The sequence below is a fragment of the Gambusia affinis genome, linkage group LG13, assembly GCF_019740435.1.
Source record: "Gambusia affinis linkage group LG13, SWU_Gaff_1.0, whole genome shotgun sequence".
In the NCBI taxonomy this organism is placed as follows: Eukaryota; Metazoa; Chordata; class Actinopteri; order Cyprinodontiformes; family Poeciliidae; genus Gambusia; species Gambusia affinis.
Window position 1 is genome coordinate 4,644,242 of NC_057880.1, and position 19,717 is coordinate 4,663,958.

At 43.2% G+C, this 19,717-nt stretch overlaps 1 protein-coding gene across 2 annotated transcripts; it reads left to right on the forward strand.

The window, feature by feature from the left end:
• Positions 1 to 449: 449 nt before the first annotated feature.
• On the forward strand, positions 450 to 19,148 carry ncapd3 (non-SMC condensin II complex, subunit D3). Of its 2 annotated transcripts, none has more exons than XM_044136694.1 (35): positions 450 to 548; positions 1,819 to 1,991; positions 2,114 to 2,282; positions 3,748 to 3,914; positions 4,150 to 4,311; positions 4,399 to 4,460; positions 4,540 to 4,627; positions 5,219 to 5,352; positions 5,640 to 5,712; positions 5,856 to 5,981; positions 7,131 to 7,383; positions 7,489 to 7,527; positions 8,243 to 8,326; positions 8,434 to 8,507; positions 8,610 to 8,744; positions 8,839 to 9,059; positions 9,664 to 9,855; positions 10,256 to 10,353; positions 10,436 to 10,545; positions 11,117 to 11,224; positions 11,597 to 11,711; positions 12,266 to 12,361; positions 12,456 to 12,694; positions 12,771 to 12,850; positions 12,959 to 13,096; positions 13,931 to 14,064; positions 14,174 to 14,382; positions 14,482 to 14,592; positions 14,703 to 14,870; positions 15,004 to 15,113; positions 15,247 to 15,311; positions 15,406 to 15,453; positions 15,587 to 15,649; positions 15,801 to 15,849; positions 18,948 to 19,148. In XM_044136694.1, the coding sequence occupies exons 1-35, from the start codon at positions 497 to 499 to the stop codon at positions 19,015 to 19,017; spliced, it is 4,215 nt and encodes a 1,404-aa protein (XP_043992629.1). In that variant the 5' UTR covers positions 450 to 496; the 3' UTR covers positions 19,018 to 19,148. The 2 variants fall into 2 exon arrangements, with proteins under 2 accessions (XP_043992629.1, XP_043992630.1); XM_044136695.1 differs by having other exon boundaries at positions 2,120 to 2,282.
• Positions 19,149 to 19,717: the final 569 nt, after the last annotated feature.

Sequence of the window (19,717 nt, forward strand, 5' to 3'; positions counted from 1 at the left end):
AATGCAATTTTGTTCTTTCACTTCCAGATAATGGCTCCAGCGGTGTGGTACCTGGAACACAGAAGTTTAAAACTGCAATATCCATCATCAGTAGTTTTGCAACAATAAGACTTTTTAGTAAAGGTCTCTTTACTACGTGCAATACTTTGACCTTTTTCCTCTATTGGTCAATATTAAAGAAGCTGAGCTCAATTTGCACAGAGCAGCAGGAATACTTGATTTCAGCCGATTTCTTGGATTTCTGTCACTATTTCTATTGATTTTAAAGTTGAACTTGTTAGAAACAGGTTTGTAAAATGTTTGTCTAAACGGTGGTACTTGGAAAACTTTACCATGCAGAGGCGGCCCAGCCTTCTGAAAAAGGTTTGAGCCACTGGTCTAAAGCAGGGCGCTCCTGAACAGCAGATGGCGCTAATGTGGCTTGAAAGAATGAACCGGATAAAGGAAGAAGCGCAGTGCTCGCGCTTCCGGGCGGGATGATTTTAAAATAAACAAGATGGATTTGATCGCTACGCTGCAATTTCTGAACCTGAACCAAGTTCCACAAGGTAACACTAAATTATTTTGTTGTATTCATTACGAGAGCTTAGAAAAATGTTGGATTTTTGGCTTCTTATCGGTTCATTTGGCTGCGGCTCTTGTCGCAGTTTCCCGGGTTCGGTCAGGATGGCAAAACTGTCAGATTCTGACACCGGGGTCGACGAGATTAGATTAAAAAAAAAAAACAACAAAAAAAGCCAACAAATATATTTTCTGTTTCTAAGGGGGCGTCGAGGCGGTTTTATTTTATATAATATAACATATTATATAAACTGTTGAAGCACAAAAAATGCATAAATGTGTAAAAATACGTAAAAAGATTACTTATGTCTTTTATGTAGACATAACGGAAAATAGTCCAATATTCCTAATCTCCAAATTAAAGCTAGTTTTAAATGCCATAAATCATTAATAAGAAGACTTATTAATGACTTTAGCGCAATAAGTGCCGAATTATTACCATAAAATGACGGAAACGTGCTAAACAAAAGAAATGTATAAAACGTTCCAATCCGCTCGGCCATCGTCAGGTCTTCCGGTAAACAGACTATAGTTTAAAACTTTTAAATAAATGTCAAACCTATTTGTGAATATACACACTTAACAAAAAGTTATCCTTGAACGAACAATTACCTAAGTATCTTCCTCTTCTGTTTTGTGAGAAGTAATAAATGAGTATCATCATAATGTTACTGTAGTCCGTTTGAATCAAATTTTCACCTACAGTTATCTGATTCCACGAATGTAAAAAAAGTCTTGTTTCTGTAGAAACAAGTGCATCAGTAGAGGATGATCCTTATTATTTCTTATTACTCAGTAGAATTTTCAATGTTGATATGTTTCAAATTCTGATCACATTCATCTTCTGTAGGCTTCAACCATTTCAGGACAATAAACACAATGTGGTTCAGAATGCACTTAATAACCATGTTAAATAGTTATCATTTTATTGGTAATCTAAATAATTGGCAAATGGATATTTCTTGCAACTGAAGGGTTTCCCCCAGTGTATGATCGGCCTGGCGGGCCACCAGGCTTTACTTGTTTTTACTTGTTTTCTGGGGGAAACCTTGAACCAACTTGCCTTCTTGGTTGCTACATTGACTCACCTCTTGTATAATTTTTTCTAAACATCGGACCGGTTTAAGATGGCTCCTGGAAGTGGGGATGGAGCCTGTTTGTACTGTTTTACAGAAAAGTTTGAGACGGTTCCCAAACTTAGCTTCCCTAACAGTAATTAATACATGCCATGTGTCTGACTTGCATTGTGATTTCCAGACTGGGTGGACGCCGTGTGGGACTTGGAGTTCATGGAAAGGAAACCGCTGGACCACATCATGGAGGACGAGGTGTGCGCCGGTGGAGAGAAGTCTTTCAGAAGCCTAATCCACTGTCTGCTGGAACATGCTGCAGTTCAGCAGCAGCCTCCAGGCAGGGACGGAGCGTCACAGGTCAGCTCTCGTACCACTTCCCTAACAGTTTGCTCCGATTGCTGAGTGTAATGCTCTGGAGCTTGTGTTTGCTTCCTGCAAAAATCAGTCTGCTAATCCTCCAGCCCTGCTTGTTTCCAAAGCTGCAGGGTGTCTGGATGATCCTTGGAGAAAACAGGGTGTCTGTGACGTCTCTGGTGGCTGTTCTGTCCTCCTTCATCCTGGCAGCAAAGACCAAAGGGGCCAGTGTTCAGCAGAGGGTTTGTGGACTCTATGCTGCTTCTGTCTATCTGCTGCTGCTGGGGATTCCAGGTGAGCATATCTGGAAACTATTTGTTAGAGCTTCAGAAATGCCTGAATTTAAATTTGCAACTTGTTTGTGTGGTCTTTGATCTTATAATGTGTAAGCTATATGATTTGTTTTTAGAAAATCAGTCTGATGCAACCACTCTTTAGCTGCGAAGGAGTCACAGAAAGATGAACGAATGATGTTGATATAAATATCAAATGTTTTTGTTGCTACCGTTTCAGTTAATCTGCACAAACTGTAGTCCGTAGACAAAGTTATGGTGACACTGGATGTGAATCTGCCCTGTGGGTTCTATTGGGTTCTGTTAGGGGTTGAACTCACCACAGGGAGGCAACACTTGTCAGCCAGACATCGACCACTGAGGGACTGTCTTCAGTTTTTCCTCCTAAAATGTCCAACTGAACTGAAGATGCAGAATTGAGACACTTATTATCCCATCACTATGGAAACAATGATTTACCTATTGGTCCACCATCACAGCAGAGCTCGGGTTGCAGTGGTGGACTAAAAATTAGTTCTGCTTGACATGAGAAAAAACAAAAAAATCACGTATGCCCCGCTACATGAATAAACTGAATTGAATTAAAATGAAGCCATTAACTTGGAAAGTCTTAGAAGACAGATCTGAGCTTCAGTAAACCACATTTGATTGTTTTATTTTCCTCTTCAGTTAGTTGTATTTATCTTTATTAGATTTACATGGATTGCTTTTTTTTTTTAAAGGTTAATCGAGGTTTCGCCCAGAAAACTCGCTAAGCCTGGTGGATGGGCTCTAGGACAGTCCTTCATCCAGAGGCCTGCTGAGCTTTTGAGTTAAAAATGTTTAAAGTTGACAGAAAATTTGAAAATATCCCCTGATAAAGATGTATTATTGGAAGATTGGAAGATGAATACCTGTACACCAACTATAAAGTCTTAAAAATTTAAACATTTTAAAAAGACTTAAATAAATAAGCAAAGCTTAGCTTGGTGGGGGCACAAGTAAAGCCTGGTGGCCCTCCAGGCTTATAATACACTGGAGGAAACTCTGGGTTAATCATTAATCCATTAGATATTGGCCATGGGCAAGAAGGTGTCTTAACTGGGCAATGAGTTGGTAACGCTGCGGAAGCTGCAGAGATGCATGTCGGACTGCGACTCTGCAGCTAAACATGTCGCTACTGGTCCGATTATTCTGGGGAACCAGAGAAAACTACTGAGTCCGACTTTGTTTTGTCAAGGTTCCGCACAGAAACAACGCTAACTTTAATGACCTCTGATTGGAATGACCGGGTGTCAATACTGCCAGTGTGAATAACAATCTTTACTGTATTTACACTCATCCTTAGCCAGCAGCTTCAGGTAGGAGTTGATGTTGCCTATTCTGCTCTCTCCTGCCATGTTTACGGGTTAGGGCACACTGACCTCTAACGCTACTCTGAGGTGGAATCAACATTTTCTTTACTTTATAAATATTTGTTTCTCCAGGAAGCATTGCCAACAAAGTTTTCCACGAGGTTTTGTTGGACACGTGCCTTGATCTGACCTTCCACTGCTGGCCCCAGGACTCTGGGAGGAAGCGCAAGAAGGACGGCCTGAAAAGTTCCCAGGCTGACAGCAAACGCTCCAAACCGCAGCGTAGAGATGCTCCAGAGGTGCTCTAGATCTGCTCAGTCCACTGAATTATTGTAGCATGTCGCTCCAAACAAACGCAGGTTCAATGGAGCATCTGTTAAACTTTAGGGAGACAATTTTACAAAGACGAGCTTTACTGTCCTTCTCTCAAGCGTTCAGGTTTTCTCACAATCAGATTTAATAGTGCAGACTCCCAGAGATACAAGGCACCACATTGCATTCTTTTTTTCTTTCTTTTTTTTTTCCTGCTTTCAGATGGAAATGGAGGAGGAAGAAGAGGAAGATGAGCTGCATTTTTCTGGGCAGGAGCTGGCGAAGATCAGAGACGCTATTGCTGTCTTGGTTCAAAGTCTCCTCCGCCTCCTGCAAACATTCTCACTTAAAGACAGACCACAGAGTGCCAGCAACTGCACGCAGGTAAGCTCCCCACACACACACACATAGCAGCGCTCTGTGCCACCTTGCAGCCTGTGAGCAGGTAGAACGATTTTTCCTTCTCCACAGATCTTCAGCAAGCTGCTTTACATAGAGCCTGTGTTGAGGGAGCTAACCTTTGCTGTTCCACGGTGAGTTTTCTTTTCTTTCTGCCGTCCTGGTCCATCCGTCCTGGAGATGAAAGCGAAACTGGTTATCACTTCTTCACAGGGATCTCTGTGAGCTCCGGAGTGTCCCGGAGATGGCCTTCCACGGCCTGAAGCTGCTCTGCTCATCGAGACACGGAGAGCAGAAAGAGGTAGGATCCAAGTTATTTCACCGATATACACACGACTGGATCAGAACCAGGGTGTAAATAATAAACCATCTGGCTCTGATCCAACCAAATATGCACATACTTTAAACTTTTTCTCTGCACTATAGGTTTTGATCACCAGTGGTGGTTTTTTAAAGAATTGAAGTGGACGGTTAGGTTTCCACTAGACAGACCCGTCCTCATCCCTTGACATGACAAAGCCACAGAGTTTCTGTGGGAGTGTCCAGGTTTCAATCTAGCCTGGTTTAAAAACCAGAACTGGACTTTTGGCTGTTGAGAAACGGTTGCTTCCTGGAGGCGTGGACTCTGTTGAGGTTTTGAATTTTACTCCCTTGCTAACATTTGCTTGTGACATATTAATGCGCCAATTTGACGCTTAGAAGAAGCTTACCAGAAATGACCTGTGCTGTAAACGACCGTCCTCTGTAAAGGGAGAAAAGGCGGCGTCTTTTAGTTTGGTTCCGTATTTGGAATAGTCACCGACGTGGACTAAGCGGTTTGGTTCACCTCCTCTGCTGCTCAGCATGGCTGATTCCCCATACGTGTAGTGATTTTCCACTCTGCATCCTCCAGTCCCTGCGGAGGGTTTTCCATCGGCTGCTCTACGTCATCCTGATGATGAGTAAAGGCCACAGCGGGAAGCCGTCCCTCCTTGTCCCGAGCCAGGCCATCCTCACCACCCGGGACCAGGCCGTCCACTTTGTTTGGTAAGCAGTTATGCTTAAGGTTAAGTTTTTGTAAGTGGTAAACATGACTGAACTTAGTGAGCTTAACGACACATTTTATAATGACGTTGAGTTTTTTATTTTTTATTTATTTATTTTTGCTAAAATCCCTTTCAGCAAAAAGTGAGTTGTGTCATTATTTTAGCAAGGAGGTGAAGTGCAGGGGTAGATCACACTGTCAACACTTTGTGGAGCTGCCGTCTCTATAGAGCGTCCAGGGCTTTCAACGTGCTACATTGTTCATGCTTGTTCTGTTTTTGTGACTCCAGTCATCTGGTGGATGAGCTGAAAGAGCTGGCTTTACCTTTCCTTCAAATCCTCCTGCAGCACATCTGCTTCCAGGTGAATCTAATTCTCGCCTCTGATTGGCTAATGATTAGTCGTTCCTCGCTTCCACGGTGATGGGAGAAAGGTCTGGCAGTGGCAGCAAATATTTCCCGCGCTCCCTGATCACTTGGTCACGGTTGTATTGTGCTGCTGTGTAGATGGTGGAGAAGAGCGAGTATCGTAACCATGGAGCCCAGGCTGTGGGTATGCTAACATCTCAGATGGCCAGTATGGACTACGCCCGCTTCATAAAGTGGCTTTTCATCTTCTCTGGTCATTCAAAGGTAACACAAGACTTTTTTTTTTTTGTGCCTCATCATGAGGCATAAACTTCAGCAAGTTTGTAAAAGTTAATTAGTGGCTCCACATAAACCTTATCTTATGTCGAACTCGGGACATTCAAGGTGAGCCAAGGCATGAAAAACGCCTCGGCTCACCTTGCTGGGACCTTTGCTGCGTAGGTCACAGCAAAGAAGGATGATCTGAAACGTGCGATTGGCTGCTTCTGTCTGCGTTGCGATTTCCAAACAAATATGGTGAACGGAGAGTCTCAATGAACCACAGTAAAAGAAAAGTTTTCAATGACTCGATTTGTCTGAAATGTGGAAGTACTGGCATTTAAAAGATGACAAACAGGACTCTGGTTTTGAAACAGAGGAGAAACTGCAGCGACTGATGAGCGTAAAGTATCTACAGGAATTTCTTTGCCTTAAATAGCAGTTCATTATCTGTCTGTTATGTTATCCTATTCTTTTTTTCTGCATGTTTGACATCAAGCAGGCTGCAGGTGACACTTCGTACTGTGAAGTGCTTACCATTTATTTTGTTGGACACATAAAAATTTTTTTTATGTAAACATAAAAAAAAGTAGGATAATTGTTTAGAATAACTGATTAATTGCAGAATTAGAAAATGGATCAATTAAAAAAACATTGTTATTGACATCTCTATCATAGTGTGACAATGCCATTGTTCCTGTGCTTTACATAAGACAAAAAAGCCACATTAAGATGGAGAATAACGAACGTTTATGTTGCATAATTGTGATATTTGAAGTTTTCCTTAAAGTAAAGTTAAAACCTCAGTCTCGTCTGGAGATGAGGAGGGTCCCTACAGACTGTGCTTAGACGTTTAGTCGAAGGATTTCTGCTCAGCTTCTTCCTGGTTCCAGGGTGAAGTGAGTTAAATGGTCAAACGTTGTATGGCAGCACCCCAGAATAATGAATTACCATTGCCAGGCGAAAACTTAGATCAGGCAGCTGAGCCTGCTGGCTTGGGGGAAAACCTCAATCCAAAACTATCCGAGATCTTAAAATGTTTTAGCGTTCTGTCATACTGTAGGAAAGAACCGCAGGCTAACTTTCTTGTAATTGCTGTTGCTAAAAAAGGATGACTTTCCAGTCTGACTGCACAAGGTGCTGCCTTTTCTGCAGATGGTGCACCGTCTGTTCTCCGTGGACGTGGTTATGGTTTTGTTGACTCAGCCGGAGAGAAGCTCGGAGGAATGTCAGGATCCGGAACTCGCCAGGTTTCTGTCACACAAGTTCCTGATCCAGGACCTGTTGTTCGCTCGACGAATGGACGAGTCCCCCACCGTCCAGGGCCATGCCCTTTCCTGCCTGGCTCAGTGTCTGGAGCTGCCATCGCTCAACGTCACCCGGGCCGTCCACACGCTCTTCTCTGCCAGTGAGGAAACACCTAGACTCTAGGGCTGGGCCACATGGACAACAAAATAAATAAAAAATTCTACAACAAACGCCAACATTAATAGATCTACATTTTGTGTTTTAGCTGGGACTCAGACGGTGCTGGAAGAGGAGCTCACCACAGGTACAGCCTGACGGTCCCTGGCTGAGAGCTCGTTGCTGTGCTGGAAAGATGACTCACAGCAGGAAACGTGCTCACTGTTCGCAAGGGTGTTAGCTGCGAGTGTGTGTTTGTGAAGACGCATCACTGCACAGCTCAGACAACAATTACGTCCGTGTGTTTATTGCTTTAGGTTCCACAGCGGACGACGTGTGGATGATTTATGGGGAGCATTAAACTCCAAACTAATGCAAACTCATGATAAAATGTTGAGGATTTCTAAAACTGGATTGCTTAAACAATCAATTTAAACAGGGTTGCGTTTGTATCGATCGGGTCGTAGGGTGTTGTGAAAACAGCTGCAGTCCAATAGGAATCCATGTATCCGTGTCTGCATCCATCATCTTCCGCTTAAGGAACAACCTAGTTGGCAACCGGGTTTACAGCAGGTGGAATTGCTGTAAACTCGAAAACAGTAACAGCCAGAGAAAATCCGACTCGTGGGTTTATTTCAAGACCTAAGCTGAACTGAACTGTCTGGCTTTTAAACTCTAAAATATTAAAGAGGAATGTTAATATTGTCTTTTTTCTTTTTACATGTAAGAAGTGGTTTTAGATAGATGGATGTGGGTGATTGTTGACATTTTTCAGCAGATACAGAGCATATAGATGTTGTTTTTTTAATTTTTATTTAAATGGACCAAAGTACTGCGTGTTGATAGATGCCTCTGTGTTGTAGGATCTTCTAGCTCCCAGAAAACCTACCAAACTCTTCCCTTCAGGACGGTGGAGCTCAGCAGTGCTGACAGCTCCAGCTGCGATGGTGAGCTTTTATTTATTTTTCTTTCCCCCTCATGTGTCCCGGTTGAGTCAGCGTATTCACACGCCGACATATTGAATGTCAAATGTCATGTTATATTTTCGCTCCAGCTAAAGAGAACCTGGCCCTTCTCCTGCGCCGCGTCCGAGACTCTAAAACCAACGTGAGGAAAGCGGCTCTGCAGGTACTCCGATCAAACCGCCGTCGCGCTCGGCTTCACGTTTTCCAGCTGTATGTGTTTCACCTTGTTCTGCTCCGTCCATCTGTTCCGACGTCCGTTGTTCAGGCTTTGGTGGGTCTCCTGAAACACGGCGTGATTCCCACAACCCGGGAGAACTTAGAAACCCTGGCGGAGCGCAGCAGAGACCCGGCTGTGTCTGTGAAGAAGAAGGCCTTACAGTGCCTGGGAGAACTGCTCACCGTGAGTCTGGATTCTTCGCTGTCTTTCTCTTCAGAGGTCAGCTAAAAATGTGGTGATTAGGAATCATGAAACGACTGCTTGATGTCCCCACCAGGCTAAACCAGGGAGCGTGGAAGTCCAGAAGGCGTGGCTGCTGGGTGTGGTCCCAGCTGTGGTGGACTCTGAGAACTCTGTGCAGGATAAGGCTTTGGAGGTTCTGGACCAGGTTCTGCTCAGCCAGGTGAAGCACTACTCTGAGAGGCGCCACATGGACTACAGCGAGAGGCTGACCTGGGACCTGCTTGACCTGCTGTGTAATGAGTGCCGGAACCTCAGGTCAGGACGGCTCTCTGTTTGTTCCTGGCAAAACCTTGTTATCTCTCTTCTGAACTCCTGCAGAGACGAGCAAATGAAGCTCATTGTCAGTCGGCTGAGCAGTCTGCCGTGTTGGATAGAAATTTGAATTTGGTAGATTTTTATGATATCAGAAAAAGTTTGATGCATTCAGAGTTTAGATGAATCTGATTCCTAAAATTATTCAAGATGAACTGCTTCCCAACAGGCCTCAGATAAACAACATATGGCTTCTTAATGTTTTCCACACTTAAAACACACTGGGAGAAATGCTGAACATGTGAATGTTTGAATGTAGTGTGAAGCACTTTGGGTCAAAATTGCAATTCCATGCAAAATCTGTGGATAATGACTGATTTTACATTAACAGCTGCAATCTCGAATTCCTGGAGTGACTCTATTATAGATATATTTCACTCCCCATTAGGAACCACTGCTTTCACATGACCAAACAAATACCATCTGACCAACCAGAAACAAATGGCAGCAAGATGTTTGTATTTTATTGCCCAGAAGCAGAAGAGTAGATCCTTTACAATAATGAGATAAAGACGTTTGGTTGTTGAAGTCACATTTTCTTCTACAGCCGCTACTTCAGCAGGGGCTTCACCATCTGGTCCAAACAGAACAAGTTCACCCCAACATTCATCTCTAACCTGATCTCCCACACGGAGACGGAGCACGCTGCCGGGGCCTGGCTGCTGCTCTCCAAGGTCGTCTCCTCAGTGTCCACAATACAATACGGCAAGATCCTGGAGGCCTGGGACAGCATGGTCAGGTGAGGACATCAGCTTTCATTCACAGTGTGAGCATGAAATCCCTGTACATCCACAAGGTTTCCCCCAGAAGACTTGCTAAGCCTGGCGGTGCTAGGGCAGGCATTCATTCATCCAGCAGCCCGTTGTGTTTTTGAGTTAAAGAATGTGTAAAATCGACAGGAAATTTGAAAATATCACTTGATAATTATGTGTTGTAGGAAGGTTTGGAAGAATAATACCTGAACACCAACTATAAAGTCTTTAAAAAAATGGCAAATGTTTTAAAAAGACTGAAATAAATAAGCAATGCTTAGCCTGGTGGGGGCAGAAGTAAAGCCTGGTGGCCCGCCAGGCTTATAAAACACTGGGGGGAAACCCTGCATTCTACATTTTAATGTTGACTTTCTTCTGTTTCCATAGATCACATGAAGTGAATGTGACTAACTGCTGTCACATCCTTTCTGTTGTCGGAGACATTGCTGCTCATTTAAACGAGGACACCAGGGGCAGGATAGTTGGTGAGGAGCTGGACGTGAATCTGTCCTGGAGGACCCATCAGCCGTCCTAATGTCTCTCCCTCCATTTGTCCTCTCTAACTAGCTGATCTGATGTCGTGGCTCAAGACTTTTAGTCTGTCTCTGGAGGTGATCAGTGCAGCCATGCAGACACTTTACCAACTTGGCTGTAGTGAAGACGTCAAACACACACAGGTTGGAAAATGGGAAACATTAACTCTGCTCGTTCGTATAGAAATATTTAGACTCTATTTACTGACTTTGTAAATCACTACAGAGCTTCAGAATGACGTGATTAGAAACTGGTTCATGACTTAAGGCAGTGGTTCCCACAGATTTTCTTCTGCCCCCCATATGGATTACAATAAAGAAAGAAAATCAACTGGGCACACACATCATTCAACCAGACATAAACTTTAACACATATTTTGTTTTCAAACTCCACTGAAGTTTATTTCACACTTCAGGTTGCAACCAAACACACTGCAAACCATCTTTACAGTGAAACACTTTAGTGTAACTGTTTTGTTTTTTTGTTGTTGGTTTTTTTTCATTCATTCATACCACTTCCCGCCCCCCCACCCCCCACTTTGGGAACCACTGACTTAAGGATAGTAACAAATATGTAAAAAAAAAAAATCATGTTTTTTATAAAGGTTACATACTACTGCGTTAAGAAAATAATAATAAAAAAGAATTTGTTTTATTATCTTTCATCAATTCAGGCACAATGAAGAACGTGGTTGATTTCCTTCTCTTTCACCAGGCTTTCCTGAACCAACACTGTGGCGAGCTGGTGTCGATCTGTGAGACTTATTTAGCCAGCATCATCCTCAGTGCGAACGGAACCCAGAACCTCAACGAGGATCTGATGGTGAGGCTCAGAGTGGAAGTTAACTATTATCTTTCAATACCAAAGCTGTTACAGTCGGCGAGAATGCACATTTCATCGTTGTTTATAGTAAAATCCATAATGAGACAGTAGAAGTGATCTACATACTCTCACTGTTCAGGAGAAAATGATCACCACTGTAAATGTGACAGAAATCTCTGTTTTGAAGAGTGCCGAAATAAATGGAAGATTTCAGCTCCCGTGGACCGGTAGCACAAATTATTGAAGTATGTTTCTTAATAGTAGTTAATAACAATGGGTTTCACTCTTTAGAAGAAAGAGCAGCTGTTCCTCGGTGGTCTGTGTGCCTGGTTGGGAAGTTGCTCCTCTGATTGCAGATGTTCTGTGTTCCAGATAAAGCACCTCCACACTCTGGGCGTGGCCTCGCTTCACTGTCCAGCAAAGGTTGGCAAGAGGACGGTGCTGCTTGTGGAGTCTGTCCTGACCTCACATTCCGAGAAGCTGGCGGGTTCGAAAGCATTCTGTACCTCACTGAGACGTCAGCGGATCACTGTTGACCTGTTGACTCTATGAGCCAATTTGGCCTACACGCCTTAAGAGAGGCAACTGATTGCAGATTTCCTTAATTTTGGGAGATCGGTGATCGGCGGATTTTTATGTGAAGCCGATCTCATCCACCAATCTTCTGTATCTTGTCAAAGGTCATAGAATCAACCTCTGTCTGCACATTTATAATTAACAATAGTGACCTCACTGTTGCCAACTCAACAACTTGCTATATTGAGCAAGATGTCAGACCAAAACGATTGGTATCGGCCAAAATTGGAATTGGCAGGTTAAGCTTTTTAAAATATCGGTAATCGGTGATCGGCCAGAAAACTGCAATCAGTGCAACCCTTAATATAACCAATATTTATTTTGCTGACTTCTTTGCAGATAGCCAATCAAAATCTTATTTTTTTTGTTTGTTTTTGCCTTTTTTTATGGTCTAAGAAGAGTGTTGTGAGAATAACATTTGTTCCTGACTGACCCATTCTGTTCTCTGCTGCTGGCGACCAACAGCCTGTCAGGAGGAGCTGCCAGCATCACTGCCTCTGTCTCAGTTCAGAGAAAACTCTCTGCCCACCAGGATCAAAGCCCACGGCGTCATCACATTAGGTGAGCTCTCCCATTGCTCGATCTCACACACACACACACACACACACACACGCACACACGTTTTAATCACTCCATCCTCTCTCTGTGGCGTCAGGGAAGCTGTGTCTGCAGCACGAAGAACTGGCCCACAAATACCTGCCGGTGTTTGCCAGAGAGCTGGAGGTCGGCACAGAGGTGGCGGTGCGCAACAACATTGTGGTGATAATGTGCGACCTGTGTGTTCGCTACACCAACATCGTGGATCACTACATCCCCAACATCTCAGCCTGTCTGCGGGACGACGAAGCCGTCATCAGGGAGCAGACTCTCATCATGCTGACCAACCTGCTCCAGGTACGAACGAGAGACTACCGCTGCCACGGCCTTCCAGCTGTGGGTCTGACTCTCCGTTCTGACTCTCTGTTCCCAGGAGGAGTTTGTGAAATGGAAAGGCTCTTTCTTCTTTCGCTTTATGGTAGCCCTGGTTGATCCAGTTCCTGCCATTGCCAGGTAAATTACAACAGGAAGTCCTCCGGAGTCTGTCTTTGACAACAAAGCAAAGGACTGTTGTATGTAATAAATGCAGCCGACGTCATGCCTGCTCCTTTCCTGTTGCAGTCTGTGTGAGTACTGCCTGCTTCATCGGCTGCTCAAGAAGAACCCTGAGATGTTCAGCCAGCACTTCATCGAGTGCATCTTCCACTTCAACTCGTACAACAAACACACGTCGTACAACAAGTTCCCTCAGAGTGAAAGGTACCTGATTAAAGACGCACCGATCACAAATCTGCAGCCAATTTCTACTTTTGGTAAAGTTTAAAAGTACCAGTTTTGGCTAATTTTCTTTTCCTCTACAAACTATAAGAATGCGTGGGGACAGCACTGAGAAAATGTTGTTTTTTTTTTTGTTTTGCCCTTGACTTTTGCTTGTGGTTTGCCATTGATTTATTGTTGTAGCAGAGGTGATGTCACACTGTGTGTGTTAGAGATGGGAAATAAGGGTTTTACTTGACATTTTAAGTAGGGCCAGGACTTAAATTTGTTAATTTTGAATAATTAATTCAGTTCATTTTATTGCGTTAATATTTTTAATGCAATTAGGTTTTTTGTTTTACATACAAAAATCAACAGTTGTTATCTTTGTATTGTTTCTGGTACGCCTGAAACAATACATATTGAAGCCCTTCCATACAAACTGGCGAGGATGTTTTTTTATGAACTCGTCAAATATGTTTTGAGTTCAGCTGAAATGAAACGTGTTTCATTGAGTGTTGTGTGTATGAAAGTTTATTCTGATTAATTTTCCTGGTGGCACCAACTTATCTGTCAGCTGACACAAGATCATGTTGATTAGGTCAAGAGGGTCTGAGATGCAGCTTTCCAAAAATAAGTAACTGTTGACCACATGGCATCGTCGGTCATCCAACATGTTTGACTCCTACTAGGTTTGGTGGAAATTGGTTTCAGTCTGAAAACCTTCTGGGTCACCAGCAGACTTCTCCTATAATAATCTGACCTGCTTTCTCTCTGCTCACACAGTGAAAGCCCGTCTTTATTTAACGCGTTTTTCTTTGTGTTTCTTTTGTGCAGAGAAAAGGTCTTGTTCTCCCTGAAGGGCGCTCAGCACCGCGAGAAGCGCTTTCGCATCTATCGCTTCCTGTTGGAACACTTCACAGACGCCCAGCGCTTTAACATCACCAACAAGATCAGCCAGACCATCTTAGGTACCCACACGGCTGCTCACCGACCTCACAAATTATAGTCTGGAGTTTGGATCAGGTGCGAGAATGGGACCTTTTTGAAATAGCTTTCCTTTTTTTGTTTCTGTCCCAGCATGCTTTGCGGACGAGGAGCTGCCTCTGGATGCAGACGGTGCTGAGATTTTGTCAGAGACCTTCAACGTGTTGAGTCTCAAAGAATTGAAGCTGCAGGCGTTTTCAGCGCCAGCAGGGGGTGCTGGTAGTGAGGAGCCGGAGGAGGAGAATGTGGCCACCATGACTAAGGCCGTCCTGCAGGTGGTGCAGAAGAAGGTGGTGTCACAGGTCGGAGCCGTTCCCATCAGAACTTTGCAACGTTCTGCTGCTACATATATTCCAGCTGTGCAGAGACTGAAAGCGTCGCTCCGCTGCTCTTGTCCCCAGGTCCAGAAGAAGGCCTTCATAGAAAACACAGTTCCTCTAATCATCAGCTTAAAGAACCTTCTGGAGCTGAAACGATCCCCCGTCCTCAAAGACCTCATGGCCTACCTTAAGGTACGTGTTTTTTTTTTGTCACTCTTCCAAAGAAGAATTTCAAGCTAAGCTTCACAAAAAAGATCTAAGTGCAGTTTTATCCATCAGTTGCGTTCCACGTTCTCCATCAGGTGACGATGCAGGACTACCGTAACGAGGTGAAGGAATTTTTCGCCGGAGACGAGCAGCTGGCAGCTGAAGTGGAGTTTGCTCTGAAGACGGCCGAAAAGGAAAGGGAGGTGCAGGAGCAAATGGAAAACTGCAGCGTGGCGCCCGGCGCCCAGACGCCCACCGCGAAGGTTATCGAGCAGACAGCAAACGTCACAGCAAACTCTTTTAATTTATTCTGGTGTAGAAGGTCTGCCGTTCTCCAAAAAGCTGTGAGTTTCTGACCGCCGCTGAAGGCGTCATCGCTCTTGCCTCTCTCCTCAGAGCTCGGATCTGAGGTCTCCTGCCAAGAGAGCCCTCCTGCCCTTTAACTTCGCCACACCACAGCCGCCTCGTCCAAGCTCCGCCTCGTCCAGACTGGCCCTGACTGACAGGTAGCTTCTACTATTCTAGATCTCACCCTGAGGCAGCACAGATATACGGCCAACAGAATCCACCCGTAGGTCCGCACGCAGGCGGGAAATGTCAAGGGAAATGTATGCGACCGTGTTTGTGGTTCTCCATCAGGCGAGCTGCCCCGTCCAGGCAGGAGGAGCAGAGTCAGTCCAAGTCTCTGACTCTGGGAAGAACAGGTGGGAACCGCGGAACCCAGCCTTCGCGATCACATCGGCTTCTTTCTACAATCGGGGAAACATTACTTTTTTTTTTCTTGATGTTTTCTTACAGCGATAGTTAAAGGAGGGGTCAGTGACAGAGCCTTCAGCACCCCAAAAGGTAAGAGTCCTTCCTCCTACATACCTCCGTCGTTTGTGCGTCGGTTCAAATGTTCAACCTTTCCATTGAAGGGTCGACCTTTACTACTGTTCTTTTTGGAAACATGGGAGCTGAATATTTTTGCCTTCCGCAGGTTTCAGCCCCAGCCTCACTTTTAACGAAGGACTCAGTGCAATCTTCAGCGACCAAGGAACAAGTAAGATTTTCCCCGTTTTTTTAAATGTGCCTCTCTAACTAAGACTGTTTCTGTGTTTTAGTCGTCAAATGGAAGAGAAGGGCACTCTGTTCCCCCCAGGGTTCCACATGTCCCAGTTTGTGGTAGTAAGGTGTTTGTTCTGTCCTTCCAGGTCCTAGTGAAGAGTCCAGCATTCTGCATGTGAGACCAAATGAACAGACGTAAGTCTAACTTTACCCTCTAAACCCCGTACAGAGATTTTCCCAGGGTTTCCCTCAAGTAGGTCGTACAAAAGCATTTTCCCCCTCACAGATTTCTTCTGTTTATGCCTTTTTCCTTGTATTTAAATGTTTCAGATCAAACTGTCATTAAAAGACAAAAATTTGAATAAATGCAAAGTAAAAAAAAAAAAAAATATCCAAGCTCATCCTATGATGACAAAGTGATCCACTCGAAGTCATTTTGACACACTTAGCAGAATAGTTTTAATTCAGGCATTTGCAGCATGGTGTTGAGAAAGAACGATGCTCCTGCTTCAAAATGAACGACTCCAAACACAGCTGAGGCTCACAGCTGCTCACGTGGATCAAACTTCCTATGGGGGAAAAAAAAACACAAAACAGTTCTGGTCAAGCATGACTTATTTTCTATCACGCTTTGGGGGTGATGAAAAGATTTCTTCTCAGTTGTTGGTGGGGCTGTGTAATTTTAGCGATTCTACAATATTTATCGATATATATCGACCGATACTCATATATCAATAAGTATCATCCGTGAGTATGATACTTTTTCATACTCGTGGATGAAAAAGTATCGATTTTTCATCAGCGAGTATCGATACATTAAATCCTACTTTGAGTTTTATGTCATATCCACATGATTTAAATGACAGCTGTCACATATGACTTTTTTTTTTTACCCAGTTACACATTTACATTAATCTGTTACAATTAATTAAATAACGAAATGAAATAGATAAATTACTTTATCTAATATAAGTGAATAAGGAAACAAAGGTTCCTTTTCTGCATAACCAAATACACAAAGCTACACAATTAGCATTTAAACAAAGCAAATGTTTAACAAAAACAACATTTATTACACCATCGGTTCAATTAATTCAATGGAACAGTCACAAAATGTCACCAAAATCACTCTGTCCCTCTAAACCAGGGGTGGGCAATTAATTTCTTCAGGGGGCCGCATGAAAAATCTGAAATATGTTGGAGGGCCGATCCAGCAATGACTCAAATTTAATCTTGACCCATTATTCATTTTCTCATACCTCTTGTTGTAATAAAATATTTAAATCATATTCTTTTGTTAAGAAGAATATTCAGTAAATATTAATAAAAATTAATTTGTGGTTTGGCTGAAGTGAGAATTAATACTATCAAATTAATAGTTTAAAAAAATATCACATCTGCATTTATTTTTAACTTTTTAATCTCTCCACAATTGAAATGGTGTGTGTTATATTAATCAACTGATCAACTGCATATATGAGCAATAAATGGTTTTAAGTGTTGGAAAAAGCCTGACGAACCTGCAGTGCTGCAACTTGAAGGACTAACACAAAAGTACCTCCAATCAGATGCAAATGAATGGGAAAACAAAGTACTTTAAATACAGCAGAAACTTAAAGAGTTTAATATCACTTTAGGTAACATTAAAATAACTCATTACAAAATGTAATTACAAATTGAAACTGTAATGACTTGAAAACTTGTAAGAACCAAAACTGAAATACTACAAGGAATAGACAGCTTCAAGTATCTTTGTCCTGGATTCTCTTTAATAAACCAACTTTTTTTCCTGTGAGATTTGGACACCCATCTGTTGTCACGCCCACCAGTTTGTCCCAGTTCAGACCCAAGCTTTCCAGACACGCATTTACCTCTACTAAGAGCTCACTCCCTGTTGTTGTTCCTTTCATTGACCGCATGCCTGTCAGCTCCTCCGTGATGCTAAATTCTGCATTGATCCCGCGCGAAGATGAGCAGCTGGGCAGTGTCCCGTATGTCACAGCTCTCATCCAAAGCCAGGGAAAAATACCGGTACTCAAAATCATTCACGCTGTCTTTCAGTTGCAGCACCAGGTTCGTCGCGATGTCCTCAATCCTTCTCGTTACGTTTGCGGCGGGAGAGGGAGATGTTCTCAAAAGCGTCTTTATTCTCAGGAAATATTAGCACTGCTTAATATACTCTCCGTCAGAGAAAGGTTTGCTCTTCCTAGCAATCTTGTGGGATATGACAAAACTTGCCTTGACTGCAGCTCCTCTAGATGCCAGGCGTTTTGTAAAAAGTGTTTGTTGAGCTTGCAACTTGGCTACGAGTACAGACGACTCAGTGATGTGCTCTTTCTCTGAAAAGTTCTTGTATCTCTTCTGTGTTTGGTCACATAGTGACGGTGGATATTATATTCCTTTAACGCAGCCACCTGCGCACCACAAACTAAACACACGGCCTTGCCTTTGACTTCAATAAAGAAATATTTCGCTGTCCATGCCTTGTTAAAAATGCAGAATTCGGAATCAACTTTTCTTTTTTTACCGTGAGATGACATTTTGTGGGGATCGTGTATTCGGCTGCTAGCATCACCTGTTGCTGTGCGTTAGCATTCGTGCGATGCATTCATAAACGGTGCGTCAAGCCCTTTCAAAATAAAAGACAGCTGTGTCGCATGCACACGAAAATACGGTGTTTTGTTTTGACTGGGGGGACGCGGGCCGGACAGGCATGCCCAACGGGCCATATCTGGCCCGCGGGCCTTAAAATGCCCAGGTCTGCTCTAAACTCTTTCAGAAAATCTTAAGAATATATTGTATCGAATTGTATTGTTTGCTGAATATCGTTACAGATATTGCACATCGTCTAATATGTTGAGATTCGTGTATCGCCACAGCTGTAGTTGTTGGCACTATAATCGTATTGTGGGAAAAACGAGTTTAACAACGTAAAAGTTCAACAAGTTAAACACTGAAGCTGAGTTGATGCTAAAACTACCCAGAGGAGAATAAAGGTTCACAACACTCACTTTTAGACCAGTATAGTATAACGCAAATGCTTCTTTTTTCTTTTTTTATGAGAGCTGTTTTTTTTGTTGTTTTTTTTTTTAAATGTTGATTATGGAGGTGGTTTTCTCAGACACAAGTATACTGTTGTCATCTCTCTTCATTCAGTCTGTAAAGTGACTTTAATGTGCATCAGGTTTAATTTCATTTATTAAAGGTGAATGAAGCACCGTTTTTAAACTTCATGCTCCAGTGTGAATCCTGTGAAGAGTTGCCGTTCAGTCCTCTGACTGGTTGTCTTTCAGGGCCCCGGGGCCGAGGCGGTGGAACGTGCAGTCCCCTCTTCAGCAGAGGAAAACATCATCTAGAGTTTAGATGTTCCAGCTTCTCCATATTACATCCTGTCTTTAATACTTAACCTCTTCCTGTTTCCAGTCTATTCAAGCTTTGATGTTTCTGTCACCGTTTAATTTTCTATGTTTGCTAATAAAGGAGATCTAAAATGAGGCGTTTAATGTACTTTCTCTCCGTATCATATTTTCATGGCAGGTAAAAAGTTTGCGTAGGTTACCCTGAGGGCCCACAGCTGGCCTACATACTGGTACCTCCCACTCACACTGTAAGGCTTTGTCTCGGTCTGCGTTACTGAAACGCTTTTTCTTCTCATGTTCTTTGAGAGCAAAAGGAAAGATGCAACATCCGTGATCCTATCTGCTTAGAATAACAGGGATTTCCTTCCAGAGTGCTCGCAATTACTCCGTGGACTTGAAAGGATCCGGGAGACGAATGGCTGGAGAACATACGTCCGTCTAGAGCTATTTAGCCAAATGGAACTGCCGAGCGGAGGCTGCTTAAATATTTGAATATGCCACTCTGACAGTCCACAATCCTTACATTCCTCTTTAATGTGGGGCTTCTTCCAGAGGTTCATGACTAGCGTTGTGGAGAAGGTTGTTTTCTCTTCCCTCAAGACACTTTGTGTGTGCCTTACTCTTTGTAAAAATAGCAGACAGGAGGCAGACTTCATGTTGAAGACATTCAACTTGATTAGAAAATACTTTACAACAAAGGGAAA